Source organism: Elgaria multicarinata, chromosome 6 (genome assembly GCF_023053635.1).
Source record: "Elgaria multicarinata webbii isolate HBS135686 ecotype San Diego chromosome 6, rElgMul1.1.pri, whole genome shotgun sequence".
NCBI classification, from domain to species: domain Eukaryota; kingdom Metazoa; phylum Chordata; class Lepidosauria; order Squamata; family Anguidae; genus Elgaria; species Elgaria multicarinata.
Genome location: NC_086176.1, coordinates 119,086,931 through 119,111,000, shown reverse-complemented (window position 1 = coordinate 119,111,000; position 24,070 = coordinate 119,086,931). Strand labels below are relative to the sequence as shown.

The 24,070-nt window shown below is 49.0% G+C and overlaps 2 protein-coding genes across 2 annotated transcripts; one reads left to right on the top strand and one right to left on the bottom strand.

The window, feature by feature from the left end:
- Positions 1-244: 244 nt before the first annotated feature.
- On the bottom strand, positions 245-14,823 carry GALT (galactose-1-phosphate uridylyltransferase). The gene is made up of 11 exons (XM_063128309.1): positions 14,716-14,823; positions 13,816-13,985; positions 11,679-11,754; positions 10,497-10,545; positions 7,143-7,272; positions 6,776-6,832; positions 5,122-5,244; positions 4,914-5,046; positions 3,760-3,843; positions 2,366-2,520; positions 245-1,539 (listed from the first exon to the last, which is right to left on the bottom strand). The coding sequence occupies exons 1-11, from the start codon at positions 14,756-14,758 to the stop codon at positions 1,474-1,476; spliced, it is 1,086 nt and encodes a 361-aa protein (XP_062984379.1). The 5' UTR covers positions 14,759-14,823; the 3' UTR covers positions 245-1,473.
- A 492-nt stretch (positions 14,824-15,315) lies between these two features.
- SIGMAR1 (sigma non-opioid intracellular receptor 1) lies at positions 15,316-23,443 on the top strand. Its single transcript, XM_063128307.1, has 4 exons — positions 15,316-15,482; positions 17,324-17,524; positions 20,087-20,179; positions 20,263-23,443. The coding sequence occupies exons 1-4, from the start codon at positions 15,317-15,319 to the stop codon at positions 20,487-20,489; spliced, it is 687 nt and encodes a 228-aa protein (XP_062984377.1). The 5' UTR covers position 15,316; the 3' UTR covers positions 20,490-23,443.
- The last annotated feature ends 627 nt before the right edge of the window (positions 23,444-24,070 follow it).

Here is a 24,070-nt window from a genome sequence, read left to right as displayed (position 1 = left end):
TCCCTCAATTCACTAAGATTCCTTTAACTGGAATGCAAACGTGGGCAAGCAAAGGAGAGCAAGAGAAAGGTAAACTGAAGTGGGAGAGAGTGGTGAAAAGGGAGTGAGAGGGAGCATATCCCGCCACACAAGTGGCTAGCACCTTGGGACAAAGGTCACACACAAGCAAGGCAGGCCGATTTATTCCAGCACTTATTTCTAGTAGAACCAAGACAATGTAAAGCATAAGGACAGGCCAGAGGAGTAGAAGAAATTTTCTTTATTCTATTTTGGTACATTTGGATCGGAAAAAAATATAGAAGAAAACAGCACCTAGAACCAAAACCTTCCACTCAAAAGAGTCTCCACTTAACTTCATTCTGTTTGAGGCTCTGGAAAGGCTCTGGGCCCAAGAAGCACAGAACCCTCAAGTCACCCTTCATAGTTGGCACAGTTGAGGGTCTTCCGCCCCGAACTACCTTCTCCTAGTCACCTGTACCGTCACACTAAGATTTATCTGTCTGTGGTCAGCCCCACACTTTGGGTTGAGGGTAGGGATTGGAGGCACGTAGAGGCATCTAAGAACGATCTTCTTGTTCACAGGAAACAGCTGGCAGAAGTAAAGGGTAGAAAATCAGGGCCTTCTCAGGTCTCCCAGCTGCCTCTAGCAGGGACAACGGGCCACGTCATTTCTTAAAGGGAAAAAGATGATAACTAGCACAGAAAAAGGTAGGTGCAGATACGAGGCTGTCGTCTAGCGGAACTCCTGGGAGCAGCTCAGAAACTCTCAAGTCTCACATTTGCATCTGGCTTCCTCAACATGACCAAGATTGGCATCTTGGGGGTGGGGGCAGGGGCATCGTTTTATAATGATACTAGTCTGATTTATGAGGCCCGGGAGCCTTAACTAGTGCAGGACAGACTAACATTCAGAAGCACGCAGGATGTTCCTTGTTGCAAGTCCTTAGTGAAAACCCTGCACTGTAATCACATTTTTTTTTGGGGGGGGGGGGTTGCTACAGAGAAAGATGTGGGCCACCTATAGCTTGTATATAAAGATTCACCTTAATAACAATGGCTCCCCATGGGTGCGGAGCGCACAGTGAGAAGCAGCGACCTATCAATGGAAGTATTGGAAGCCACTGATGGGGAGGGAGTTTTCCCCAATTATCCACTTCTTGATGCACGGCAGATCGTTTAGCCCTGGTGAGCGTACCAGGAATCAAACGGGTTTTGTTGAAGCCTCGTGACCAGAGTTGAGGTGGCTTCTCCCACAAAAACTCACTAGTCTTACAAGGCCTCAGTTTAGCAGCACAGGAAGGCAGCAGCTCAAACCTGACTGTCCGAGTCAAGCTGTTCTCGTAACGTTCCCTGAGCAGCCCCAAATTACAGAAACCTCTCTCCCCTCCCCTCTCCTCAGGAATGATCCACACAGATCCCCATGATCTCAATCAATGATCATCCACACCCAAGGAGGACCCCTTGAGCTCTGCGCTATGGACTCTCCCTCCGTTCCAGCCGATAGTGTTCCTCAGGCAGGTTCCTCAGGCGCTCTGCAGCCTGTGGGGGAAGAAGAGCAGCAGGTGGATGAGGCCCTGGAAGAAGAGGCCGGGAAAGAGCCCCCAGCCCGCTAGCGCTGAAACAGATTCTACTGCATTCGAACAGACCCGGGCTGTTGTTTAAGTCCCTGAAGATGAGAGGCCAAAGACTTAACTATCCCAGAAATGACCATCTTACTCCTCTCTTCCCTTGTAACTGTCTTTATGGCTTCCCCACATCCCTGCCACCCATTTCTCTAGCACCAACCACCACCACCCCACAGCTCATGAGGAACACAGTCCTTGCTTGTGAGCCTTCGCATGGCCATCCTCAGAACCACCACCACCACGAGGCAAGTGTTTATTGATCACAACTTTGGGGACAGGAGCCAAGGCCAAGAATCCATACGAGGCCACGGTGGAGGCGTAACTTACACACAGCCAGCTCCAATGCTGTAAACAGCGGGGAGACCACGCGGCCTGCCCAGCTCCACCACCCAACGGGCGCAGTTTCCTCTCCTGCCCATTAATAAGCAGGATCCGAGCCCAAGTGGCCAAGCGCTGGCGTCAGTGATGAAGAACCTGCTCCCTCCAGCTCCGATTATCCCCAGTCAGGAGGGCCACTGGTCAGGGATGATGGGAACTGTAGTCCAACAACATCATGAGAGTCACAGATTCCCCAACCCTGACTCACGTCCTCCTGGAGGAGCCCCTGAGGCATCAGAGATGTGCTTTCGTTCCAATCTCGGGGGGGGGGGGGGACGAATCTATGAGCACCCTGCAAAAATTATGACCCTGCCCACAGCTTCCCACCTGCTCCTGGCACCATCTTAACCAGTTCTACTGACCTGCTCTGGTGTCAAGTCCCTCTGGGCCTGAGCCAGCATTTCATAGCCAACCATAAATTTGCGTACTGTGGCGGAACGCAGCAAGGGCGGGTAGTAATGGGCATGCAGCTGCCAATGGCTGCAGTCGGCGTCTAGGTATGACCCTGTTGGGGCCCCTGTCGAGACAGCAGGTAATGAGACAGGGTGCAGTGCAGCAGGTGACCAGAAGCAAGTACGGGGCATGCAAGTGGTTGACTGGACCAGGGCCAAACAGAGAAATTTGCGCCTCATCAGGGAGGCCAGAATGGGAAGGAATTCAGTGCTGCAGCAGGAAAAGGAGAGGGCTGAAGAAGGGGTTGGGCAAGCCGGAACTTTGGTCTAAAGCAAAGGAAGCCCCTGGCAGACAACGAGAGGTTCAAGGAGGCCGGCCTTGGTGTGAGGCAAAGTGGAAGGTGTGCAGCAGAATTCTCCTCAGCCTGCCAGCAGCCTCAGCCTGCTTCCTTTCTCAAAGGTTTTCCTCAGATGATTTCTTTAACACTGACTGGCAGCAAAGGCGCTCCAGGGTTTCAGGCAGGACTCCTGAAGGACGTCAGAAGAGCCCTGAGGCTGGATCGGACCAAGGGTCCATCTAGTCCAGCGTTCTGCTCGCACAGTGGCCCACCAGCTGTCAACTAGGAACCCACAAGCAGGACACAAGTAGAAAGTAACTGGCATACATGGGAATACTGCCTCTGATACTGCAGGTAGCCCATAGCCATCAGGACTAGTAGCTATTGATGGCCCTCTCCTCCTTCCTAGCCCAATATGGAGATGCTGCCAAGGATAGAACCCGGGACCTTCTAGATGCAAACCAGGTGCTGTACTACTGACTTACAGTCCCTCCCATTGTGTCAAGCAAGACTTGAAAATAGATAGATAGATGGATGGATGGATGTAGGGGTATTCAAATCTTTTGACATCTGAAAAGGGGAGAGATTTTTTATTATTATTATTATTATTATTCAAATCTTTTGACATCTGAAAAGGGGAGATAATAATAATAATAATAATAATAATAATAATAATAATAATAATAAATTATCTCCCCTTTTCAGATGTCAAAAGATTTGAATAATAATAATAATAAAAAATCTCTCCCCTTTTCAGATGTCAAAAGATCTGAATAATAATAATAATAATAATAATAATAATAATAATAATAATAATATACCGCCCCATAGCCGTAGCTCTCTGGGCAGTTTATAACGATTAAAACACTGAACATTAAAAACCAATATAACAAAATTTAAAACCATAAAAACAGAAGAGATAATAATATCCATTTAAAACAACTACTCAGGGCCAGTTAAAAATTGAACATATGCTGCTAAATGCCTGGGAGAATGAAGGTGCTTCCTCTCCTCCTAGGTGCCTACCGTGCCATCCCATAGAGTAGGGGAAGGAGATCTGGAAGAGATTGTCATATTTGGTGAGAAGCCTCTTCATAATGGAAGCCAAGCCTGTAACAAAAGAGGCCCAGAAAAGTCAGCCCTGCTTCCCCCCCCCCCCATCAGAGTTCTCCTCATATGCAGAATCTTCCCAGATTGGAGACCCTGGGAGAGGCCTCAAGCCCAAGCCCCTGTCAGCAATGGGAATTCTGCCTTAAGCTTCTCTACCAGAATAAAACCATCTGCACCCATTTCGCCTCGAACCCACCCTTGGATCACATGGCTGGAAGGGAGCTCCTTATCATGGACTCCAGAGGCTGAACCGTGAACCTCATGGGCTAAAGACAGGATCTACCCTAGTGAGCGACCTGGGACTGGGTGCACGCAGGCTCCAACTCCCCCCTCGGGCACAGAAGAAGAGAGTTGCAAAGCGCCAGCCCCTGCGATCGACAGGCAGTGTGAACCCTCTGGATTGGCCAGGCCTGATAGAAGCGCTTGGAGCCTGGCCTTCATGTCCTTGCCTGTCTTCTACACTTCAGACCCCTGCAGAAGCTGGCTGCCTGGGCTTAACAAACATCTGGATTCTGTCACTGCCACTCTCAGCCTCAGCCTGGCCCCAACATTCGTCCAGCCTCACTGTTCAAACCCACCTAAGAAATGCTGCTAAGCAGGGTCCCTCATTGCCAGGGCCTTGTCTACAGGAACGTTTCCCTTACTTTTCTCCCGGAACAGCAGTGCTGAGCTGCAGTGAAGCAGCAGCACAACGCCTCATGGACAGGGAAAAGGCCTTAGTGGCTCGTACGTGGCCCCACAAACCACAAATTATCTTCCTCCAGCCTCAACAAATCCCTCAAAGACCTGAAATTTCCACACAGGCTCAAGCAACTGCTTGCAGCGTCTCTCCCCACCCCTACAGCACACACATATTACACTTAGTTCTTTGTAATAATGCTGGTTCTCCTCTCAGCCAATTGACCTTGATTTCCAGGGGAAAGGGCAGCCCATGGGCACGGCCACCCTCTTTCCCCTCTACTTGGGGGTCCCTGCCTCCCTGTGCCCATGGTTCAAGTGGAGCATCCTGGCACCCGCCACAGGCTCTCCTTCTTCCACCAGCCGCAAGGGGGACAGCGCTGGGCACTTACTGTCTCTTTCACTGTCTCGGAGGTCCTGAAGGCGACAGACGTGCCGTCGAGGAAGCAAGAGGGTCTGGAACGGCCACACAGCCCAATAGGGGACAACCACCAGCCAGTCGGCGTTCTCCGCCACAATCCGCTCCTGCAAGCGATCCCAAGCGGCAGGTCAGCCGCAGACCCACGCACCACCCTCTCCCCACCGGCCAGCGGCCACTACCTTCCTCTCCGCCTCCAGCCGGGCATATTCGAGCAACATGGGAATGCGACGCTCACGATGGTGCTTCTGCTGAGTCTGGTCCTCCAGAGAGGCTTCATTGGGCAGGAAGTTACTGGCCCAGATCTAAGGAAAGGAGAAAAGGTGGCGGGGTGTTCGGGGCTGGTCCAAGCAAAACCTCTGCCTGCTCAAGTCGAAACGCCCCAACTTGACTTGGAAGCAATGCTGCACACAAAAACAAACACAGCCGCTATTTCCAGGCTTGCAGTGCCACCGTGTGGCGATTCTGTGAGCAGATACAGCAAGCAGCACATTGGGTACGAAGAGCAAAGGTCGGAGCCTCTTGAGTTAGACTTAGTAAGTCGCACCATACAAGCCAGGACCGGTGAAAAGAAGGGAAGGGAGGAAGAGAAGTTGAGCTCAGAGAACGCACATCCTGAGAGGACCATTCCCAACCCTCCATGACCCTGGCAGGCCTCCCACCTCCAACTTAAAAGCATTGGCGGGGGTGGAAATCGGGCTTGAAGGATGTGCACCCCAGGGCATGTGTCCACGGCCACCACCAGGAGGGAGGATAAGGGGAAGTAGTCCGAACCAAATCCTTCCCCCTCCAGGTTGAAGAGAAGCCAGGAGCAGGCCAACTGCTTCCCTTCAGCCAGTATTTCTGGCCGAATTTCTTTCCCCGCTAGCCCCGGCATACGGAAGACTCAGGCCTTCACTTCTGCTCTCTCCTGCAGGGTACCCGAGCAGCACAAAGGCAGCACACATGCGCAGCCCTCAGGGCAGTGTGAGTTGTGGAGCAGCTCTCTGACTTTGTAAAAAGACACCGGTGTGTGTCTGTGCATTCAGAGATAAAAGACAGGAGGGCAAGATGTTTCTGCTACATGGAGAAACATCTTCTCAAAGCTGGGCAGGGCCAAGCCAAAACGTTCATAAGCTTCGGTGTTCCTGTCAAAATTCTCATTTTCAACAGTGGAGAATCTTTCATCATAGTATGAAAACTGTACAAAAATAAAAGTATTTCCCCATTTTCATTCACATCCTGGACACTGAGCACTGCTCAGCTGTCCAGAAGCCCCAATGGCCGGACACCTTAAAGCTTCAAGGAGCTGTTCAGTTCCTGAAACGACCCACAAAAACTCAGTTGGGGGTGAAGTTCCATGCCCGACCAGACTGAGCAAGCACTCAAGCAGAGGCCCTTTTTGTATCTGTGTAAGCTCTCTCCTAGACAGAAAGTAGATCTGGATCTACTAGTAGGTCTCTTGTGTCATCTGCAGGAAATTGTTTAACAAGAGCAGCAACAAGAGTAGATTTGCAGGAGATCAACAATAGCAGCAACAACATGCCAGCCTCCCACCCCAAATATACTGCTGAAATTAGGAACACTTGAGATAACCTGGGACACATTTTTGCATAAAACTAGTATAAATGCCATTCAGTTCTGGTACCCAGAACAAATTCCTGGGTGCAGAATCCTTTAATGTCTTTTGTACCAGGCTCTGATTGGAGGATCTGAAGGCTCTAGCAACAAAACAAAACAACAAAAAGGGTACATCCCATAAGCCTAAATTCTGCCCACCCCATCTTAGACCATGCAACTGGTAACAGTCAACCCATGGAACTCCACTGCTTGGGTGCACAAAGAAAGTCTCTTTACCTGGCAGTGAGGGTGGGGATTGGAACAACCCATCATAGCTCCTTTGTTCTCAAAGATCTGTAAAGAGAAACGTATACACCCTTCAGCAATGGCTACACCTTTTCAATGAAAATTAATGAACAGAAGCACTTCTAGAGATCGAGGTGCAGAAAACAAGGGCCAGAGGCACAAGCGAACGCTATTCTATGCCTGTTTTTATTCCAGCAAAGGGGGCCTATGCACCCCCGTTCTCTTCCCAAGTCTCTTCTATAGAGCAAGGCTGCCCGAGAAAGAGTTCAGTGCAAGTTGTTTGCCTCCACCATCACCCCCCCCCCAAAATAAGTAGTATCTGGCAGGAGGCGTGGGAGGACTTCTTGCAGACACTGACCTGCACCCAAGAGTAGGAGGCACCCAGCTCCACAGCGATCTCTGACCATTTGTCAATCACAGTGCGGATCTCGGATAGCGACATGAGGGGTAGAGTCTGGTCAGACCAGGGATGGAAACACATGACTTTGCTGGGAGGGAAGAAAGCAGACCAGGGGTTATAGCATCAAGGGTCTGGAAGGAGACAGAAGGTCACTCAACTCAACCCCATCCCAAATCAGATTCCTCCACTTATCAGCTCCTGTCCCAATCTAGATGAGACTATGCCTTAAGTACGGGACAGCAATGAGTAAATACACCTCCCCCAAGCAGCTGCAGAGCAAACAACTCGAGGTAATTCAACCAAGTGAGCCAAATCACAAGCTACGCTTGGGGGGCACAAAGTAACCCCCAGAGTCATAGAATCATAGAACAGTAGAGTTGGAAGGGGCCTATAAGGTCATCAAGTCCAACCCCCTGCTCAATACAGGAATCCACCCTAAAGCATCCCTGACAGAGGGTTGTCCAGCTGCCTCTTGAATGTCCCTAGTGTGGGAGAGCCCACAACATCCCTAGTTCATTGGTTCCATTGTCGTACTGCTCTAACAGTCAGGAAGTTTTTCCTGATGTCCAGCCGGAATCTGGCTTCCTGTAACTTGAGCCCGTTATTCCATGTCACTGAGCTAGAAGAAGTGGGGGAGGAGGGAAGCCTCTCGAACTAGGTTTCCATCCCTGCCATCTCAAAAGTATCATTCAGTCCCAGCGGGGAGAAGAGCAAGATCGAACATTCTAGGAAACAATTGACCCCCAGATCTCTGTTGTGCATCTCACTCCTTGCAACGTCCCCCTTGCAGTATGGAGCAGCCAAACTCCTAGAGCTAAGGTACAATGAAGAGCACAGGTGAAACCTGGTATCCTTGTGACAGGAAATCAAAGCAACCTCAAATCTCTGCAACCCCTCAAGATATGAGGCACGCTGAACCTCATGAAATATCTGATATTTGATATGCCTGCATCCATATTCTCCCAGAACTTTCTCTCCGTTTGCCCGTGCTCTCTTTGAGCAATCCCCTGGCCAATAAAAGAAGCAGAGAGGAAAAGGCTGATCCCAGAGTGGCAAGCAGGGCATCAGCAGAGATAAGACTAAGAGCCAGACCTACCACATCCCAATTAAATCTCATCATAAACATGCTAAACCTACTCTTTCGGTCTCATAAAAATGGAATTACTACTAATCAAACATGGATATTACTTTCAGTTTTTCATCTCATGGAAATGGCTCAGTCCAGCCTAGCCTACAGCTCTTGTGTCTTGATAATTCCGGACTTTCATTTTCTCTGACTAAAGACACATGTGCAAAGACACATGCTAGATAGGGCTTTTGTTCTGTGTGCTTATGTGGTGGTGGAGTTGGGCCAAGGAAGGCAGAGGTGTTAGCAAACCCAGAAAAACCATATAGCGGGGTGGGTAAAAATTAATGCTTAACACCCACCCACCCCCGCCAAAATAAAAACAATTGGATTTTTTAAAAAATAAATTGCATTTTTTCAGCCCAGTAACTCTCAAACTTCACTTTGATCTATCTGTCAAGGGCATGTCTGATACTTCATTTTGTGTGAGGGATAGGTTGGGCCGAGAAAGAGTGAAGCCAAAAGGAGCAGCACTAGAAATTAAAAGAGAAGACAAAATTGTCCAGTGTTCACCTTCTTGTATTCTCATTCTAAAATTGCAATCCTATAGTAATTTACCTGGGAGTAAGCCCCAATGAACTCAATGGAATTTATGAGGATATATCTATAGGATTGTGCTGTTAACCTCAAACTGTCATGGATGCTGGTCATAAGACCAACCCTATATGGGAATATTTCAAAACTTCCCCCCCCTCCCACAGATAAAAAGGAAAGCATGCAAAATATATACAGTGAGTCAAAGAGATGGCAATAATCTATTTAATTGTAAATTAACATGGCTTAGTGGTCAGATCTGCACCTTTCTTTAAGAATTATATGAAAAACCTTCAATGGAAAACTTGATTTAAATCAATGACGACAATGAATTCATAAGCCGCTTTTGGTTCATTGCAAGAGGAGAAAAGGTGGGTCATACATGTAATAATAATAATAATAATAATAATAATAATAATAATAATAATAATAATAGCAGCTACAGATGTGCCAGTGAAAACAGCACTGCTTTGCTCTCCCCAAACACATTTTTGTTTGAAGAAGCCTTTCCCACTGACTAGCCACTGTTTTTTCTGGCTCCTTTGTTTTTAAATTGAATCATTTTAATTTACTTTTTAAATCTTCTTTCTTTTACTGTTTATAACTACGTCCACTGCTCTGGAAACTGTGTTAGATAATTGAGCAGTATATAAATGTTGTAAATAATAATAATAATAATAATGATGATGATGATGATGATGATGATAAAAAATATACCTGAGAATGGAGAACATTTAAGGCCCAGAGCTCAGTCTGACATAGCTGAGCCATTGAATCTCATGAAGCTCAAGTTTCATAATGGTGCTGAGAATGGATCAGGAAGTGGCCATAACAGCTGATTGGTTCAAGACTGCCACAGAGGCAATCCCATAGATACAAATAACCTGGCTGACAAATAGACCCCAATAATATGAAGGACCGGCAAACAAAGTTGGGAATTCGTGGTGCACAAAGACTGCTCCCCATTGCTTAAAAACAGAGTGAAGTGAGAGAAGTCCAGCTGGACATCAGGAAAAACTTCCTCACTGTTAGAGCAGTATGACAATGGAATCAGTTACCTAGGGAGGTTGTGGGCTCTCCCACACTAGAGGCCTTCAAGAGGCAGCTGGACAACCATCTGTCAGGGATGCTTTAGGGTGGATTCCTGCATTGAGCAGGGGGTTGGACTCCATGGCCTTGTAGACCCCTTCCAACTCTACTATTCTATGATAGCACTCTTCAAATACTTGAAAGTATTGTCACACAGAGGAGGGCCAGGATCTCTTCTCGATCCTCCCAGAGTGCAGGACATGGAATAACGGGCTCAAGTTAAAGGAAGCCAGATTTCGGCTGGACATCAGGAAAAACTTCCTGACTGTTAGAGCAGTACAACAATGGAACCAGTGACCTAGGGAGGTTGTGGGCTCTCCCACACTAGAGGCCTTCAAGAGGCAGCTGGACAACCATCTGTCAGGGATGCTTTAGGGGGGATTCCTGTATTGAGCAGGGGCTTGGACTTGATGGCCTTGTAGGCCCCTTCCAACTCTGCTATTCTATGATTCTATGTAAAGGGCTCCATGAAAAGACACCAAGCAGGAAAGAATAGCACAAGGCGAGTCTAACCCATCCACTTGGCTAAGTAGAAATGTCAGGGAGCGCAAGGCTAGATTTACCACACGCCTCGAGCAGACGCTGTACGGAACAAGGGGTGGTCACCAGCATCTGGGGAAGGAGAGGAAACCCAATGAGAAACAGGTAGGAGGTGATGGGTAAGAAAGGGCAAGAGTTAAAAGGAAGCCCGGCACACTTTGAATCTGCGCAGCAGTGCTGGCATCCCTTAAACCCCCCAAAATCACTTTCTAGACCAGCCACAGGCTCTTCATTAGTTTTGTTACCAGCCCTCAGCCCCACCCATAATGTTTTTGCTGTTGCCAAATCCTAGAGACTTTCATACATTTCAAACACTTGGAGAGACAAGCAAGGTATCTGTACAAATGAACAAGCCTATACCCATTTTTCCAGTTTATTATAAATCAAGGAAGAGAAACCGCAGCTCATCCTGGACAACAACAGGCACAACATAAATGCTGCTCTGCATGAATATCTGCTGCCAGATCAAGAATGGACAGCAGATATCCATTATAGATAGCAGGTCCAGATGGCATTTTCTGCACATACAGCAAACGGGACAAAGCAGATTCTACCATTTTGCAGACAGCACAGCCACCCACAATACAGGAAATGCAGAGACCAAAATGCCCCCACTATTGTTCTGGTCTGTGTTGCAGGAACAGGCAGTAAGCCAGTTGGGATGTACATGCATCTGTACTGCCTTCAAAACAAGTACATTCCAAGACATTTGTATCTGAAGCCCAAGATTTGGGAAAGGCAACGTAACAGACAAGAGCTCCACCAGAAGTAGATTGGCAACATACCGTCACACCAAATCATTTCAGATTTGGGCTCCTTTCCCCCGTAACTTCTCCACTAGACACCTAGGACTGGGCACTTCCATCTGTTCAAACTAAAATTCTCCAACCAAGGCATAAACACCCACCTTGCTTCAGTATTCAGTAGAATTGCCATGTTTGGTTTTTCTACAGGGACTCCTCTGCCTTTTAGTGCTGAAATTCTTTTTACTGTACAGCTAACCTTGCCCCCCACCACCACCACCACCAAAAAAAAACCCCACAAAAACATAGCAACTTTAAACTGCTTCTGAAATCATTCCAGGGGATCACAGCCTGCTTCCTTGTGCAGAAATGGTCAATGCACAATTTTCTACTGGAATGACCAAACTTCATTCCCCAGGTGGTGAATTAAGGTTTTGTCAGGAGGACAAAGTGAATCCTTACCAGGTTCTGGGGCATCTGGCTGCAGTGCAGGGAAGTCATTGTCAAAGACAAATGTGTTCTCATAGTGGGGATTCACCTGCATGGGACGGAACAAGAGAAAAATTGCACACCAGACTGCTGAGCTCCCTCACCTTGATGGAAAAGATCATGGCCCTGGCTCTACTTTCAATATGCTGCAAAGAATTTGTAACATTGCATTTTTAGCCATCAGTGTCTGCTGGGGGCTGCACAAGTGCTCATGCATGCACACACACCCCACCACTATTGGGACATGCAGTTTTCCTACTGCCACAGCTGGTGTAAGGACATTTTTCTATTCATAAGTAAGCAGGACTGAATCACCCAGCAACTTTTTCAAATCGCATGCCAAAGCCCTAACCTCTGTATGTCTTCTCATAAAAAAGCAAGGCAAGCCTCTATGCCTAGGGGCTGGAGCACTTCCCCTGTGAGGGAAGGTTACAACAGCTGGGATTGTTTAGGCTGGAAAAAAGGAAGCTAAGGGGAGACCTAGAGTTATACAAAATTATGCATGGTGCGGAGAATGTGGATAGGGAGACATTTTTCCCCCTCTCACATAATACTAGCACCCAGGGTCATCTCATGAAGCTGATTGGTGGGAGATTCAGGACAAATAAAAGGAAGTCCTTCTTCACACAGCACAGAGCTAAACTATGGAATTCACAACCACAAGATGTAATGATGGCCACCAATTTGGGTGGCTTTAAAAGGAGGTTGGATCAATTCCTGGAGGAGAAGGCTATCAATGGCTACTAGTCCTCATGGCTATGTGGTACCTCCAGTATTACAGGCAGTAAGCCTGTGTGCACCAGTTGCTGCGGAACATGTATAGGAGGGTGCTGTTGCACCATGTCTTGTTTGTGGGTCCCTGGTCAACGGCAGGTTAGCCACTGGTTAGCCACCCTTGGTCTGATGCAGCCTCTGGGCTCTTATGTTCTAAGCCAGACAAGCTTCTGCTGGACTGAATCACACAGCTGCTGGTTGGAGATGAGCGCTTTTATTTGCTGGGAGATGGGAAAGAAGCTGGTAGGCAGATCTGCTGGGCTGCAGGAAGAATGGGTGGGGTGCCTCTGGCTTTGCAAGCCACACCAGGAGTGGGTCAGGGCTGTATGTGGCCTGCAGTTTGGGCACCCCTGCTTTAAGTTCAGGAAAGGAGATAAGCACTCCCAAGGAAGCAGACAGAGAATTCAGAGCAGAGCCTCTCCTATCATCAACTGTAACATCCAATGAGGACTTCAATTTGCTTTTATTTTGATTCTGATATTGTGGACTTGACAGGATATTACATTTCCAGCAAGAACTAAGTAGAAGATGGGCCTCAGAGGATGACTGCAAAGAGCAGAACGATTAGGGAGAGTAGGAAGTGCTGTGCAGTTCAGGAAAAAGACAACACATGCTATCTACTGAAGTCTCTCTGAAGTCTCTTTTGGTGTCTGGACCTCCTACAAACACTCCTGGAATGTTTCTGCAATCGTAAGGCTATGCCAAGCACTAGATTACAGGCACCCTCTGCTTCACAGCGTGCATAGCTCATTCCTTCCCACCTCTGCTGGGAGTGGGGATGGAGGCAAATACTATGCACCAGCTGGTATATTAAGGTCCTTTGATCCTACCCAGCACTCTACAAATAACAAGAAGTCAGCCTCCATGCACCCTCTCCCGGTTCTCTGAAACTGAGCTGCCCGAATTACTGAGTTATACACTCTGCCTTGGAGATTTTGGAAACAACTGCATGGAAGGACAAAAGGAGGAGCTTGTTTATGTTTGATAGCAGAAGCCTACGGCAAAACAACCCATTCTCCAAGGCAAGTTTGCCTTAACTTCCTTTGAATATATCCTGGAGGGCCCTCACGTATAGCGCATTTTGCCAAAAGACAAAAAAAAATTGGGCAAGTTTATGCTAAATAATTAGATACATGCTTATGTCAGTGACAGGCACAATTTTAAGAGCAGGGCTTGAGATTTGGCGATGCAGACTGTGAATGTTCTTGAGGCCAATGGTGGGAAATTGACACACAACTCCTGTCATCTAAGGTGGAGGATGGGGGGGGGGGCGCTTGACTGAAAAGGCCCGTGCGTCGGCCTCCCCCACCACCACCCCTCCGGAGCAACGCAGTACCTCGCCATTCGCTCTCTTCGCTCCAGGGCACAAGGGGTTGGCCAGATCGCAACGTGGGACGTCCTCCTGGGGGGGCTTCTCCACCTGCCCCTGCCACGGCCGCCGCATGCGATGGGCGGAAACCAAGACCCAGTCATCCCGCAGCGGGTTGTAGCGGAGGTGCTGGTGATCTGGGCCAACAGCAAGCGTTTGGGGAGGGGCAGAGAAATTCGGTCAGAGCAAGGAAGTCACAAGGCTGGGAAGGGAGGGGCCACATAAAGCGGGGGGGGCAGCAGCCCCATGGCCAGCCATTTCTCTTCCCAGCAAGCCCCTCTCTCCCAAGCAACAAGCCCCTCCCCTTCATAGTAAGCTCCTCCTCTCTAGCAACAGCAGCTTCCTCAACTCCACTGAAGTCCCCCTAGCAACAGGCCCCTCCTCTCCCAAACTAGCCCCTCCTCCTCCCTAGCAACAGGCCCCACCTCTTCATGGCCAGCTCCTCCTCCCCTAGCAACAGGTGCTTCCTCAACTCGACTGGTCCCCCTAGCAACGGGCCCCTCCTCTCCCAAACTAGCCCCTCCTCCTCCCTAGCAACAGGCCCCACCTCTTCATGGCCAGCTCCTCCTCCCCTAGCAACAGGTGCTTCCTCAACTCGACTGAAGTCCCCCTAGCAACAGGCCCCTCCCCTCCCAAACTAGCCCCTCCTCCTCCCTAGCAACAGACCCCACCCTTTCATGGCCAGCTCGTCCTCCCCTAGCAACTCGACTGGTCCCCCTAGCAACAAGCGCCGCCCCCCTAAGCTCCACCCTCCGTCCCTCGCTAGAGGCCCTCCCCCATGACAACACCTTCCGTAGCAACAGGCCACGCCTTCTCCTCTGTAACTAGGGGCGGGGCTGCACTGCCTGAGCTTAGGCCTCACGGTACCGGTTGGCTGGAACTCCAGTGCCGCCGCGGCCTTTCGCTCCATAGCGCTGCCGCCCGTCCTGCCGCAATCCCCAAACCACTCACGTGACCAGCACAGTGCACGTGACCTTGGCGTCGGCGACCCGTCACTGGCCCAGCGAGCCCTCGGCACCCGACGCCAGCCGGCCTAAAGCGCAGCCATTGGTTGAACCTCTGAGGCGACGCGTCATCGGCCGCATCACGTGATGTCAGGCGAGGGGATGGGGCGGAGTGGCCTTCACGGGCTTTTCCGCCTTGGTTTCTGCTGCACCCCCGGAGCCGATGGGCGGTGACGTAGGAAACGTCTACGGTCATTGGCTGGCTTGGTGTGACGTTTCCGACAGCGGGGCTTGTGACGGGCCGCACCGCGCGGCGAGCCCCATTGGCCGAGGAGAGGGCGGCGTGCGATTGGTCGGTCCCTCTGAGGTGGGGCGCTCCGCCATTGGTCCCCCCCGGAGCGCGCCAAGAGCGGACCGGCGCCGCGATTGGCTGGCGCCATGAAGCGAAGGCGGGCTCCCCTGGCGCGCTGCGGGCGGCGGCGGCGGCGGCGGCGGCTCCGGCCCTCTCTGTCGGTGGCGTCGGGATGCGGTGGCTGCTGGGACCGAGCTGGGCCGGGCGTTGCGCGCGTGTGGGGCTGGCCGTGGCCGCGGCGGCGCTGCTGATCCAGGCGCTGCGCAGCTGGGCCGCCGCCCCGCGCCGCTACGAGTTCGACCCGGAGGAGATCGCGCGCCTCGGCAAGCACCACGCCGGTGCGTCGCTCGTCGTGGGGCCGGGCGGTGGAGCCCCCCTGGGCAGGGGCAGTCTACCTCCGGCCACGCACGGAGCCAAGCTGGGGACAGGCCCCGGGGGGGGGCGGCCTTCCTCCTCCTCCTCCTCCTCCTCCTCACCGCCACGACGCAGTGGTGAAGAGGAGCAGCAGCAGCAGCAGCAGCTCCAGGGAGCCCTGCGGGAGGAGGCCCTGGCTGCCTGGCAGGCTGAGAAAGGGTCCAGACAGGAGGCCGGGGCGGGGGGTGGCAGTTTAATGGCCGACTGAGGCGGTTCCTAGTTCGCAGGTCGGCCACTGCGGGGCGGGCCCTGTGTGAACAGCGCGCCGGACTAGACGGGCCCTCGGGCCTGATCCAGCCTCAGGGCTCTTCTGCTGTTCAGTGGGGTGTTCTGCAGCCTGGTAACTCTTCAGGGTTTATTTGTTCATAGAATCATAGAATAGCAGAGTGGGAAGGGGCCGACAAAGGCCATCGAGTCCAACCCCCTGCTCAAGGCAGGAATCCACCATCCATTCTGACTTTCTTGTTGGTCGTCACGAGCTTTTAAATGGAAAACGTGGTATACAAATGTTTGTCCGATTTGTTTTCTGCTGTTTTTTTTTTCTCCCCCACTTCAGGGATCCCCAAGGCATTGCACTGTCAGGGATGCTTTAGGGTGGATTCCTGCATTGAGCAGGGGGTTGGACTTAATGGCCTTATAGGCCCCTTCCAACTCTGCTATTCTATGAAGACCCAGTCTAACACTCTTAAACAATACACTATATTGGTGCTCATGTTGATAACTAATTCTAAATAGGCAGGTGAACAGAGAAGTTTACTAATGGCCATTTGCAGTGTGGGGCCAGAATGCTTGAGGCAGTTCCTTCTGAATCTCTTCCTCCTTTTCCACTCCAGAAAAGTTAACCACCATCTGCTAGGTTGGTGGCTACAACCATACAGTTTCCCCCCTGGATTTGGTTACCAAGGTCCCTTCTTACTGTGTCAGCCCTCTATTCTTAATCTGATTCTGTTGCAATGTTTTGTTGACATTCCTATGATTTGATTGAACTTTGCTCTGATCCAGGAAGGCTCCTTATCTGTTCTTGGCAGGGCTGTTTATCTGGTGGCCTCTGGCTGTTTATCTGGTGGTTTATAAATGCAGAATATAAAAACTCCCCCCCCCCATTAAAAAACCAAGAATTGCAGCAATGAAACACCTGCAATTGAAGGGGGCTTGTTTACACTCCAGAGATTCCAGCCTCCTCTCTACCATCAGCAGCAGGTGACGTTAGTAGGCAGCAATGTTCATATTTAAGGGGATACTGTTGAGAATGGGGCTTTCCTTGATATTTTTTCCCCACTACCTCCCCTTCTATTTTCCATTGGTTGGTTTGGATATCAGTTGTCCACTCCTTTCACTTGGGAAGTCAGGGGAAAGGGTGGCATAACAATGGCTTCTTCCCAGAAAAGGGAACCAAATCATTTGTCTGTATCAGTAATTGTTTTGAAAGGTTTGGGGGGGGGGGTTTAAATCTCGAGAGTTAACACTTGCTTTAAAACTGCATCGTATACAGCTTTCCCTTGAAATTGAATCTACACAATTGCTTCGTTCATGGAGGGTATATGTATCTGCGTATGTTAGCTGTGTGTATTGAAAGTGCCATATTGCAATTACTGATATTGCATTAGCTGTGATAACAACATCTGTGTACACAGACAGTGTACCTCTGATTACCTGCTGCTAGGAATAATTAGCAGGGAGTGACTATTTCAACCACGCTCTGTATGCTGGCATTTGACTGGCTGCTTTCAGCGACTGTTCATTATGGCCATATCTTCCCCCACAGGTCTGGACCATGAGCAGGCCTTTTCCAAGATCATTGTAGAATTGCGGAAGAAGCACCCAGGGCACATCCTGCCAGATGAGGACTTGCAGTGGATATTTGTCAATGCCGGAGGTTGGATGGGTTCCATGTGCCTGCTCCATGCTTCCTTCTCAGAGTACGTGCTGCTGTTTGGCGCAGCCGTTGACAGCGGGGGACACTCGGGTAAGTTGGACTGAAGTGTACAGGTTGGATCTATTATTATTATTATTTATTTATTTATATAGCACCATCAATGTACATGTTCATATGCATGCATTCATATGCATGCATTCATGTTGCATTCATATGCAACATGTTCATATGCATGCACTGCAATCCTCTGCATGTTTATTGCAGAGGATTGTGGCGCCATCTCATTATACACAATGCTGCTTATTCCTAGGAAAGCGCAAAGGATTGATGTTTATGGAGAAGCTGCTGTCTTGGCATCATCATATCATCTGAAAATTGAGATATCAATGGCCCATATCACGGAATAGTGGGGAGGAGGTATCATGTATGGACAAATGAGCTCCAGAAAAGTTATTTTAAGCCTTGCATGTTCTGGAGAGATAGAGGTAGTGGGACTTATGGGGGTGTTTGAAAGCTCCATTTCCTGGAACTATGTTTCCCCAACTTTCTCTCCCTTTTGCTCAGAGGAATTTGCAAAAATGAGCATGAATCTCCAGTATTCGAGGCAATAAGCCTGTGTGCACCAGTTGCTGAGGAACATGAGTGGGAGGGTGCTGTTGTGCTGTGTCCTTCTTTGCTGGTCCCTGGCCGAGGGCTGGTTGGCCCCTGTGTGAGCAGAGGGCTGGACTAGATGGACCCCTGGTCTGATCCAGCATCAGGGCTCTTCTTATGATTATTCCAGATTTGGTTTTTTTATTGCGTATCAAGGTGGCCTATTTGACTCCCACACTGGAAGATAGGTGGAGATCCATTTGCAATCATCAGTGTGTACATTGAAAACCACCCTTTAACTATTCCTCTCTGAGGCAGCAAATCGCACAAGGTTATTCCAATTGGACAGACAATCAAAGGTGGACAGTACAATTTATTAAGTGTACAACTCCACCTCCCTTCCCCACCCTCTGCCCCATTAGCTACATAATTGCAGGCTAGTTACCAAACTACTGCTGTTAGTTATTTCTGAATAAAGGCTCAACATTGCTGAATGATAGCAGATTGTGGATGCATGCAACTGCAATATAGTTTGTTACTGGAAACTTGCAGCCAAAGATTTAGCTAGGTTGCGTATTCATTTGCATCATTTGTATACTGCCAGTCAACAAGTCCTATAGGTGGTTCATAATAAACATATGTATATATTAGTATCTAAAGCTTTAAAATAGCAGTAGTTGGGCTAAATGGCAGAGGTTGACTTATTGGCAGCCAGTGTTTTTTTTTACAGTTACACACTGTCAGTAAAGGTCTTTCTCCCTCCTTCCCCGTTGCTTCTATGTCATGTCTATTAGATTTTGAGCCCAGGGGCAGGGATTGTCATATCTTTCAATCTCTGTAGAGCACTTAAATCTTAGGCAGTTTAGATTAATGATTATTAATAATATTAATAATTTAACTGGTGAGGTGTTTCTGTCCCTTGATCAAGTCTGCATTCCTATCCCCGCATAAGAACATACGTGCCATGCTGGATCAGACCAAGGGTCCATCTGGTCCAGGACTCTGTTCACACAGTGGCTGACCAGCTGTTGACCAGGGACTAACGCAGGATATGGTGCAACAGCACCCTCCCACCCATGTTCCCCAGCAACTGGTGCACACAGGCTTACTGCCTCGGATACTGGAGGGAGCACACTGTTGGATCCTGGAATGGATCCTGGTTATGTTTCCAGGGATTTACTAATTGCTGAGGAGCTGGAGGAATCAGAAGACTCAGCAGAAAACTTAAAGGTCAACGTTGCACCTGGACATTGATGTCATGATTGAATAATTGGTGACTTGATTGTTTCAATTAAGGGATTGCAAGCAGTTGCGTAACTGTACAGTTAGCCTATAAAAGGATTGTATTCCCATGTACATGTATCAGAGATCATTGTATCACTGTATCACTCCATGTATCAGAGCTGTTTTGACTGACCGTATGTAAGTATTTGTATTTGTGATTGCCATAACTAAATTATATTTTATATGCCAGTAAAGGTTTCTTTAAACCTACTGAAAGTCTCTGTCTTAATCTGTATCTGTGCTGACTGTGCTGGAAACCGCTGCAAAAACTCTGTTATAAGATTATTGGCCAGAAGCCCAGTCTGGCAATAACTAAAATAAGGTTGTAAATATTAGAGCAACATATCCCAATACACACAACCTACTAAAAAGGTTGTCACACAGAGGAGGGCCAGGATCTCTTCTCGATCCTCCCAGAGTGCAGGACACGGAATAACAGGCTCAAGTGAAAGGAAGCCAGATTCCAGCTGGACATCAGGAAAAACTTCCTGACTGTTAGAGCAGTACGACAATGGAACCAGTGATGTAGGGAGGTTGTGGGCTCTCCCACACTAGAGGCCTTCAAGAGGCAGCTGGACAACCCTCTGTCAGGGATGCTTTAGGGTGGATTCCTGCATTGAGCAGGGGGTTGGACTCGATGGCCTTGTAGGCCGCTTCCAACTCTGCTATTCTATGATTCTATGATCTTGAAGCGCAATTGAACCTTGACTACTGATGCACATTGGCGCCCCGCCCTTATGTGTTACTGGTGCCTTGATATGATTTCTTCTTTTGCAGGCAGATACTGGGCTGATATCTATGACACAGTCATTTCAGGGACTGTGCGGCAATGGAAAGAGGGTACAACGAAAAGCGAGCTCTATTACCCAGGTGAGTTGCATATTTCTTGCAGGGTTGGGCCTTTGTGGGAGAAAGGACGAGAGTAAACTGACTGCCATCTGCTGTCTGTGCAGGAGACAGCATTGTCCACTGGTCCGGAGAAGCCGCCGCAGTGCAGTGGAGTGCCGGCACATGGATGGTAGAGTACGGCCGTGGCGTCATCCCCTCCACGCTCCCCTTTACCCTCGCTGATACAGTCTTCAGCACACAGGACTTCCTCACACTCTACTACACTGTGCGCGTTTACGTCAAGGGGCTGCTCTTGGAGGCCAACGCCTACTTCAGCGACACGAGCCAATGACAGCATGGTCCTCCTCGGTTCTGTCCCAACTGTTTCCCTTTGACATGGAAAGAGCTCCTCCCTACCTGCCTTCCCCTGGCTGTGTCTTGTACTAGAGAGCCTGGTGTAACTCATGAGCTCACACAAAATTGGGAGCGTGCTGTGTGTTTCCGCAAGCAAACAGGAATCTTAACAGGGCATTACTATGTAAACCCAGATGGCTATTTCTTAATACCTGAATGTTTCTCTCGTGTATTCCTGTGAATAGATGTCAAATACCTTTTCCATGTTCTTCAAGGTGATTACTGGGTGCCTCCTGGAAATATGGAGACCGAGGGTCTTGGAGCCATTCATAGCTGAGAAGAGAGAATATTCTGTAAACGTGTTGACACGCTCTGGGCATGACGGAGCCTTCTAAGAGCAATCCACCAAGCTCTGTTGATGCACAACTTCTGGGCGATTTTGCCAAGCAGGGCGGTGCTTGATCACTGCAGAAATGAGTGGAGGTTGAGCAGCCTGAGCGCATGGGGGACGGAGCCCACCAAATGATATATTTGCACTACTGTATAACACAGACAAACACTTCTTGCTAAATTCACTCTCTTCCCCACCCTGTTTGAACTCCGTTTAATTCATGAGATTGAACATGGGTTATCCTTCTCTTCTTTGCTTTACTGAGCAATGTCTGTGTCCAGGTGATCAACTCCTACAGGAGCCTGTGAAAGGAAAAAGAAGGCAGATCGGACCCTCCTGGTTGCATCTTGGATTCTGTTGGAGTTCTGTTTCGCAGGAGTAGGTTATTTTGTATTCCATTCCCTGGAAAGAATCTCCTCTCTGTGTGTGTAAAGAACACGCCTGCCCTGCTACCTTTGTGGAAAAGCAAATACGATTTACCAATTGTGCTCTCATTGAGTTAGGAAACGCTATCGCAGTTCAGTCATTAGGACCTCTGCCTGCTGTGGGTGGTAGTTAGCCCTCAGTCTGTGCTCATAACATGAGTTTTCTCCATATGTCTTAATGCCCACAGGGTCAGTGAGTGGAAGGTGGCAAACTTTCCTTCCATCCCCTCCTTCCCCACAATGGACTGCACGTTCTCAAAGGACCTCATCCAGTTTGATCCTGTAACAGGGAGAGCCGCCATCCATCGCCTTAACTTAGAGCCTTACTCTGGTGGCCTCTTCAGCTATGCACGCATATGTATATAGATATATAGATAGATATATACCTCCTAGTGTTGATGTATCTGGCAGGATGCCAGGTGACCATTGTTCCCAGGGATGCTTTTTTGCCTGAGGCCTGTGGTGAGAATGACAGCTGCCCAGTTTGGCTGGAGCTTGCTTGGCCCAGAAACTGCTCTTCTTTTTTTCTTTTACAGTTCCTAATCATCGGGCTGAGCCCAAACGTTGCAATTTCAAACCTGCCTCGAAAATCAGAAAGCAGGGCCCAAACCCAGCGATTTGCAAAACTGTGCTGAAAGGTTCAGAGGGGAATTACTGGTTGATGGCAGCTTTCTTCTCCCGCCAGGTTTTTTTTCGGCTGCTGCTGCTGCTTCTACAACAAAGGCAGAGCTGCTCTTGGTGACCAGCAACTGGCGGCCTCCGTTTTTCTCTCCCAATGCCTCAGCACAGCATTGTTTCTGGGAGAAATATCAAAGGAAGGATAGCTGTGCCACCAGCCATCAGCAAGCTGTCCCAGTCTTTCTCTACAATTTCGGTGTCCCTGTTCAGACATGCGCACCATTTTCATGGCCTGCAACTGGGGGCCATGACATTGATCTATTCTAGCCCAGCCCTAGTTTCCAAGGACCTGAGAGGTCGGGGCTGCTTCCTCTTGACACCTTACACCTGAAGCGACCTGTAGATAACTGGTTCTGCTGAAGAAACCCTCCTTCATCCGAAACTAATCTTACCTGCTGGTGGGAGCACTCCAGAAATAAGCTCTGCCTGTCCACCTCAGCCCTTCTTCTCTGGAACCACCAGAACTCAGACCCAAGCACCCACCCCCACCCCAGCAGTATAAGGCCGTGCAGAGATGAAACAGCCATTGCCTTCCCTTTCCAATCTTTTCCTTTTGGAAGATTCCCCTTCCTTAAATACTGTTGAAACCAGCTGCATGGCTTTTCTCCTTCCCTCTTCCCCTTCATACTTTCTGAGGGTTGCATACAGTTCCCACAAGTGCAGGTGAAAAGGGGTCGCTTGGCTTGCGGTGAGAAGAAATGGGTTGATCTTGGCCTTCGCAATGCAATAATTCTGCTCAGCAAGGAAAAGGGAAGGAGCACAGTTAGAGTGGAGAAAGGGGGGTTCCAGGTAGTAGCTGCCTGCCCTCCTCGGCCTTTCCTCCTTCCCCTCAGCAACACCACAGTTGAACAGACTACGTGGTCCAAGCTGGTCTTATACTTGCCCTTTATTGGGTGTGTGTTTACTGGCAAGTGACCACTGCAATTCAAAATGCCGAACCCATCCCATGGGGAAGAGCCACACAGATGTGCCTGTATGTATTTGATAGAATTTGTCTGAAAGCCCTGGAACAAGGGGGTAGTTTGCCCAATGGTTGCAGTTGATTAGCAACTCTTAGAAACTGGAAAGGTGATTCATTCCCTCTCCTCTTCTTCTGGGACTGAGCGGTTCTTTCTTTGAGCTGAAATGCACTTGACCTGTTTGCAGACTCCTTATTTCTTCACACACACGCTTCTGCTAGCCCCTCTTATTAGGACAGTCCCAAGGGCAAGTATTTGCTACGTGCTGTAGGTAGCCAAGAATTTGCAGTCTTTTCTGTGCAGTAGCCTCGTAAGTAACCCGTCAACCAAACACACGTAGCATGTATCTGGTTTTTGTCTCTCAGTTACTGCAAATGTGTCTCAGTCGACATAAAATCTTGGGTCTTTTGTTTGCCAACCAGTATTTGGGAATAAATCAGTGTGTATGATTCTTATACTTTGACAAAAGGGGAATACAATGGACCATGGTTGAACTTGTCTTTGTGTGTCTGCTTTTCTTGTTTTACAATTGAATACTGTTCCAAATTAGATATTCACTTTATCTTCTATAAACTGCTGTGTTTCTTGCAGAGCAAAGTATGAGCTGGTAAGTGGTTCTGCGGGGCGCGTTCCCAGGCCCTTGGCACACCTTATACTGCACAGCACCAGAACATGTATTTTTTTGCATTTGGGGAATTATTCTTATATTGCATATACTGTCTTAACTTTTATTAACAAGGAATGAAAGAAGAGGGGAGAAATACAGGACAGCAAGGGTGGAATATGTGGGAGAAGGTTCTCGTGGATACTAGGGGACAGCACTCCTTTCATTTTTGAAGTCAGAAGCAGCTTCTTATCTGCAGCAGAAAATGCCAACTTTGCCTCTCTTCAGACACTGAAATACAGATCCTGTTAGCCAGTAGTGCATGTGCCACTGGAGAGTGAAAGACTGAAGAGTACTTCTTGAGACTGAAGAGGATCAGCAAGGCACCCTTTGGGTATCTTAATAGCAGACGTCAACGTTTACACCTTGCCCCAGAGGGTCAAGAGCAAGCTACTTGACTGCTCGCTGGCTTCCCAATTCCTGATTTGCCTTCCAAGTACATCCGCTCGGCCTTTCTAGAGA

Bases quoted from the DNA above. Each gene is read 5' to 3' on its own strand.
- GALT (XM_063128309.1), bottom strand. From the start codon at position 14,758: ATGGAGCGAAAGGCCGCGGCGGCACTGGAGTTCCAGCCAACCG. The intron at 13,986-14,715 runs GTACCGTGAGGC...CTGTTGGCCCAG, and splicing joins ACTGGAGTTCCAGCCAACCG to ATCACCAGCACCTCCGCTAC. The intron at 6,833-7,142 runs GTCAGTGTCTGC...TTCTCTTTACAG, and splicing joins CCTCCTACTCTTGGGTGCAG to ATCTTTGAGAACAAAGGAGC.
- SIGMAR1 (XM_063128307.1), top strand. From the start codon at position 15,317: ATGCGGTGGCTGCTGGGACCGAGCTGGGCCGGGCGTTGCGCGCGTGTG. The intron at 17,525-20,086 runs GTAAGTTGGACT...CTTCTTTTGCAG, and splicing joins TGACAGCGGGGGACACTCGG to GCAGATACTGGGCTGATATC. The intron at 20,180-20,262 runs GTGAGTTGCATA...CTGTCTGTGCAG, and splicing joins AAGCGAGCTCTATTACCCAG to GAGACAGCATTGTCCACTGG.